The sequence below is a fragment of the Chlorella variabilis genome (genome assembly GCF_000147415.1).
Source record: "Chlorella variabilis unplaced genomic scaffold CHLNCscaffold_6, whole genome shotgun sequence".
NCBI classification, from domain to species: domain Eukaryota; kingdom Viridiplantae; phylum Chlorophyta; class Trebouxiophyceae; order Chlorellales; family Chlorellaceae; genus Chlorella; species Chlorella variabilis.
In genome coordinates, this window is record NW_005435082.1 from 1,043,230 (window position 1) to 1,048,637 (window position 5,408).

At 66.9% G+C, this 5,408-nt stretch overlaps 4 protein-coding genes across 4 annotated transcripts in view; 1 reads left to right on the top strand and 3 right to left on the bottom strand.

The window, feature by feature from the left end:
• The window catches only part of CHLNCDRAFT_143718 (hypothetical protein), a gene marked incomplete at both ends in the record, with an annotated part of 4,647 nt that extends 2,226 nt beyond the window's left edge, over nucleotides 1-2,421 (bottom strand). The window contains 5 exons of the mRNA XM_005849272.1: nucleotides 14-252; nucleotides 496-582; nucleotides 778-898; nucleotides 1,791-2,296; nucleotides 2,392-2,421. Of these exons, the coding sequence (XP_005849334.1) occupies nucleotides 14-252; nucleotides 496-582; nucleotides 778-898; nucleotides 1,791-2,296; nucleotides 2,392-2,421 (983 nt within the window). The remainder of the gene's footprint in view (nucleotides 1-13; nucleotides 253-495; nucleotides 583-777; nucleotides 899-1,790; nucleotides 2,297-2,391) is intronic.
• Nucleotides 2,422-2,632: 211 nt separating this feature from the next.
• Nucleotides 2,633-2,824, bottom strand: CHLNCDRAFT_14469 (hypothetical protein; the record flags this gene model as incomplete). The annotated part of the gene is made up of 1 exon (XM_005849273.1): nucleotides 2,633-2,824. A coding segment is annotated over one exon (192 nt), but the record flags the coding sequence as incomplete, so codon positions are not given.
• Nucleotides 2,825-3,886: 1,062 nt separating this feature from the next.
• Nucleotides 3,887-4,546, top strand: CHLNCDRAFT_21447 (hypothetical protein; the record flags this gene model as incomplete). The annotated part of the gene is made up of 3 exons (XM_005849069.1): nucleotides 3,887-4,000; nucleotides 4,256-4,317; nucleotides 4,447-4,546. The coding sequence occupies 3 exons, from the start codon at nucleotides 3,887-3,889 to the stop codon at nucleotides 4,544-4,546; spliced, it is 276 nt and encodes a 91-aa protein (XP_005849131.1).
• Nucleotides 4,547-5,196: 650 nt separating this feature from the next.
• The window catches only part of CHLNCDRAFT_12669 (hypothetical protein), a gene marked incomplete at both ends in the record, with an annotated part of 1,085 nt that continues 873 nt past the window's right edge, over nucleotides 5,197-5,408 (bottom strand). The window contains one exon of the mRNA XM_005849274.1: nucleotides 5,197-5,351. Within this exon, the coding sequence (XP_005849336.1) occupies nucleotides 5,197-5,351 (155 nt within the window). The remainder of the gene's footprint in view (nucleotides 5,352-5,408) is intronic.

Consider the following 5,408-nt stretch of genomic DNA (forward strand, 5'->3'; position numbering starts at 1 on the left):
CCTGTGTCCGTACATGATGCCCCCCCGCTTGATGGAGAAGACGATGGCGGAGGAGACGTAGGACTGGAAGGCGTTGGTTGTGGCAAAGTCGAAGGAGGCGGAGGCGGCGTGGGGCGTGTCCTGGCGCTCGATGCGCGTCTGCGCCGCCACCATGGCCGCCACGTCCATGTGCGCGCCAAAGGGGCGCCGCTCCCAGTCCTTGGGCCGGAACACGGGCTCCACCTGGCGCTCAAAGTGGTAGAGCAGGAAGACCTGCGGCAGCGGCGGTGCTGCGTGTGCTGTGGGCGTGCTGCGTGTGCTGGGGGATGTGTGTAGGGTCCTGGATGTGCGGTGTGGCGAGACGCCAGCAGGCAGCGGTCAGCTGCTGGCTGGTGGCACAGGCAGGGCCCAGCAGCGGCCCGCGCTGCCCAGCCAGCCAGCCAGCCCGCTGGCAGTCGCTGGCCGCATGGGCGGTGCAGGGGTGGCGCAGCGCGAGGCCAGGCAGGCAGCGCGCACCATGTCCCCGTGATGCACGCCCAGCTGCCGCAGGCTGGCCGAGTTGTCCAGCATGTCGCTGAAGCCGGCCGCATTCTTGGCAGTGAGCTGGACAGGGGGGCGGGGCAGGCAGCGGCGCGGTCTCAGCGGCGGCTCGTCAGAAATGGAGGCGCCCTCCCTGCCGCTCAGCTGGCCCCCTCGGCTGCCTGGTCCTGGCCAGCGGCCGCACGGGCAGCCTGTACTGCATGGGAAGCCAGACTGCGGGCTCGCCCGCCCGTTGGCAGCACCCGCCTGCCCACCCACCAGCTGCGCATTATTGGAGAGCAGCATGTCCGCCAGAGGAACCCCCAGCTTCTGCTGGATGGCCAGCTTCAGCCCCGCCAGCGTGCTGCCGTCCTCCACCTCGATGCGCTCCAGGCCATCCCTGCAGCGGGGCGCAGAAACGGCAGTGGGCTGAGGGGCGCAAGCGGCGGCAGGCAGCAGGGCGGGGGTCAGCACCCGCAGTCCCGCGTGCCGCACGCACCTGGACCTCAACCGCACGATCATAAGGCGACCAACCGCGCGGCGCCTGCCGCCGCTGTGCGCCTAGAAGCCACCAAGCTCCCGCGATCACGGTCAATAGCTTGACGTTGGCGCTGCCTGCTTGCTGGGCAGTCCAGTAGGCGAGGGAATGATCAGAACAAGCATGGAGGGAGGTGTGGCGCCGGAAACCACCATGCTGCTTTGCCTGCTGGGCGGTGGTCGCGGCTCCTGCCGCCTGCGGCTCACCGGCGCGCTGTTTGCATGTGCCGATGTCCGACTGTGCAGAGGTTGTAAGATCAAAACATGGAGCAACATGGTCCTGGATGATCCCTGGAATCAAACCTGACACTAGGAAGGGAGGGCAAAGGGCAACTGTCGAGCAAAGGCTGCGGCCTTCACTGGTGAAGGGCCGGTTCATGCTCAGGGTGTAATTACTGCTGGCTTGCACGCCTGCCTGTGCTCCTGCAGCAGAGCAGCGCAGCGAATCCCACCCATCGGTTGACTGGATGAGGTTGCATGCAGAGGCACGCTTCTCGCCTGCCGCTGCAGCAGGGACACTCGCCTGCCAGTGGGCGCGCTGGCACTGCGCGTCGCAGTAGAGCACCGCCAAGCAGCGGGCGCATCGCACAAAGTTCTTGCCAGCCGGCCTGCTTCGCCTGCAGGCGGCACACTTCTTCCTGCTGGCGGTGGTGGGGGCGGCTTCCTGCCTGCAGCCAGCAAAACAGAGAGCTGTCCACAAGCGGCACGGGTCGTTGCCAGCCTTGACCAGGGCCTGGGCAGCTGTTCCCGCTTACCTGTTGGCAGCCGCTGCTCGCAGCATCTCCAGCGTCGGCGCATGGTTGGGCCTCAGGCTGGCCTGCAGCGCCGCAGTGTCGACGGGGGTCATCCCACGGTTGTCGGGCTCCTCTGGGTTGGCCCCCGCCTCCAGCAGGGCCGCCACGATGCCATCAAAGGGCGTGAGGGGGCCGCCCTGGGCTGCAATGTGGAGCGGGGTGGGCCCCAACTCGCCAAAGTGCTGGCTGGGGTTGGCTCCCTCGGCCAGCAGGCGGCGCACCACCACCGTGGCACCCGCCGTCCTCTCAGCTGCCTCCTTGGCTGCCGAGTCGCCAGCTGTCCACGTGTCGACCTGCCACTGGAGGATCCCCCTGACAGCGGAGCACAGCACGGTCGCTCCATCGCCGGCATGATACTCCAGGTCCTCGCCAGCGCCCGCCGCCAGCAGCTGGTCGACCACCGAAAGGCTGCCGCGCCTGGCGGCGGCATGCAGGCATGTGTGCCCCGTGTTGGTGCGGATGTCCACCTGCCAGCAAGCCAGGATGACATGCAATCAGTTGTGTGGTCATTGCAGGCAAAGGCAGCAACCTGCTGACGTGCAAGGCACCAGGTGCAGCCCACCTGCGCGTTTGCCTTGAGAAGCTCCCGCATCACATCTGCATGGCCTTCCTGCGCTGCCAGGGTACAGGGGGCTGCCCCCATAGCACGTCCTGACCTGCACGTCTGCCCCTGACGCCAGCAGGATTTTGACCACCTCCAGGTGACCTGCATGCCCGCCAATTTCGATTTGGGTCAAAGCCAGGGACCCAGGCAATGTTCCCTCAGCCATCCTGCCAAGCAGTGCAGCAGCCAACGCACCGTTCAGCGGAGTTGTCAGCTCCAAAGTTCTTGGGTCAACATCAGCTCCTGCCGCCAGCAAGCAACGCACCGCACCCGCCTGCCCAGAAAAGGCAGCCTGGTGCAGCGCCCGCCCGCCTATGCTGGTGCTTTTGTTGGGGTCTGCACCAGCTGCCATCATGCAGCTGAGAATCTCAACATGGCCAAGCTCTGCGGCAAAGAATATGGCTTCTGTCCCCAAGTCCGTGTTTGCCCTGACCAGGGCGCGCCCAGCGGGCTGTGACACTAGCCGTTCCACTGCCGCAAGGTCGCCCCGCAAGACCGCGTCATTGAGCTGCTCCGCCACTACTTCTTCTGCTCGGGTAGACATGCCCGACATGCTGCCTGCTGCTGTCCTGCCGAGTCAGCCTGCAAGCAACTCGGAGCCGCAGGTGGGCACGGGAGGGGCGGGGCGGCGGAGAGATGCTCGTCGGCTGGCATTCCCCCGTGCGTGGCTCGCCTTCCTATTTGCCTAATCACTTACTGTAGATGTTTGTCAGCCTCTCGGCGCCCTCCTGCGCAGGGAAGTGGAAGAGACCTGCCCAAGAGGTGCCGCTGCTGCCCCCCGCACTGACGCAAAGTGGCAGCGTTCGTGCGTCTGCACAGCAGCGTGCGATGGGCAAAAGCCCCGGTTGTGTTTGGTGTAGCCGCACTGGCCAGCACCTCGCCCAGCTCACAGAGGGAGATGTAAGCGGCTGAAATGAGGTGCCGCAGCTAGTGGCTGTTAGCAGAAGCCGTTTTGGGCAAAAAATGCTGCCGCCGCGCTGTGAGTGCTGCCGCTGCGGCGGTGGACCACGCCATCGCGCCCCATGCCCTGTCTATTGAATCGTTTGCATACAGTCCTCCCCAGCCGGCTTTGCCATCAGACCTGTCAAGCGCAAGGCAGGCGCGCTGCTGGCCCAACCGGCCACTACCCAGCCGGTAGCCAACCCACCCGCGACGATGCCGGCCCACCAAATACAGTACAGGTGCGCACTCTGTAAGCACTCTTCTGCCTGGCGTTGGGGAGAAGCCCTCCTGCGCGCAGGCCAAGGTGCTATCGCGCGGCCGCCGCCGCCATCACCCTGCTTTCATATGAGCAACTTCCTTGGCCCCTGACTCAGCGAGAAGTATGTCGATGATGTGTACGAGTACAGGCACCTTGCATATGCATCTGCATCTCGTACGAGCCTCCCCCAGGCGCCGCGTGCCCACCAGCCTCAGCCACCTGTCACCAGCTGGGCCGCCGGGCACTCGCCAGATGCCCAGAAATAAGCAGGCTGGCCGCCCCTTGCCTCCCCTTGCGGCCTGCAGGCATGTGCGCCTGCCACCCGACATCGTGCAGCTGGTGCCCAAGGGCCGCCTGATGTCGGAGGTGGGTGCTGCCTCACGACTCCCACGCTGGGTGCTGCTGCGGGGACGGCCGAGCCGCATGAATTGGGCGGGGACGGACAACCCGCACAGCTGCACCGCGCTATGAATACGATTTACCCGGCACTGCGCTATCTGTGCGGTCAGATGGGGCGGCTACTGGCCCTGGCTGAACCCCAAAAGGGTGCAGCGCACTGCCCCTCGTGCCTGCGGTGGCTCTCAGCTGCGCCGCCGCCCACTCTGCGGCCCCTTGCTGCAGGTGGAGTGGCGCGGGATTGGCGTGCAGCAAAGCCGGGGCTGGGTTCGCTTTGCGGTGCACCAGTGAGCCATGCAGGTGGCTGCTACCTTGCTGGGTGGCCTGCCCGCCTGCCCGCGCCTGCCCTCAGCGCCTCCCCATGGCTGACCCTGAGCCCGCTCGTCTTCCCGCCACGCCGCCGCCGCCTGCTGCAGGCCCGAGCCGCACATCCTCATGTCCCGGCGCCCGCTGGATGCGGCGGCGATCCAGGCCCGCTACCAGGCCGCCGCCGCACACCCCATCGGAGGCTACTGAGGCGGCACGACACAGCTTAACGCGCGCCTAAATCCGGCAGCAATTCTGTCGGTAGCTAGTAGTGGGGAGCGGGGCGAGGAGGCCAGCCCAGCAATGGGCACCAGCCGACGGCCTGCAGAAGCAGCACGGCTCCTCGACGCCCGCCCCAGCAGGGGGCGCCAGCTGAAAGACGCCAGCGCCAGGGTGGCAGTTACATGCGGTACCACCATAGGCGGCAGAGAGAGAAGACAAAGTGCACACAAGCGGCAGCAGCCACGCGTTAAATGCGACACGAATGTCAAGTGTTTGGCTGGCCAGAGTGTGATAGCAACACTATGCGCCGCAGGCAGCGGCCCCGCGCCTCACACGGTGGCGGGCCTCTGCGGGCACAGCAGGTTGTAGAAGGAGGATGCCACAAACAGGTCGCCCCCCGCCGCCGCCTTGTCGCCTGGCTGCTTCCAGGCCACCCACTGGCCTGCACGGGCCAGCGAGGCGGGAGAGACAGGCGGGATGGGCGGGCTGGGGATGGGCGGCAGGGGCCGACACGGATGCCCGGTGCCAGCCGCGGTGCTTGCGGGCAAGGCACCGACGGGCCGGCCGGCGAAGCGGGTGCAGGTGCGGGCTGCGGAACAGAGCCGCGCAGGGCAGGCCAGCCCAAGCCTACCCCACCCACCCACCCACCCACCCGCGTGGACCTTCTTCACCTCCTCCCCGCCTGTGTAGTGCGGGTCGAGGATGAGGAAGGAACAGCGCCCGCTCCTCTCCTCGTGCTCGATGCCCAGCAGGGTGTACGCCAGCACGCCGCCGCCAATCATGATGGGGGTGCCTGTAAGGGATGGGGGCGGCGGGGTGGGGAGGGGGCGTGCGTGCGTGTGGAGTGCGA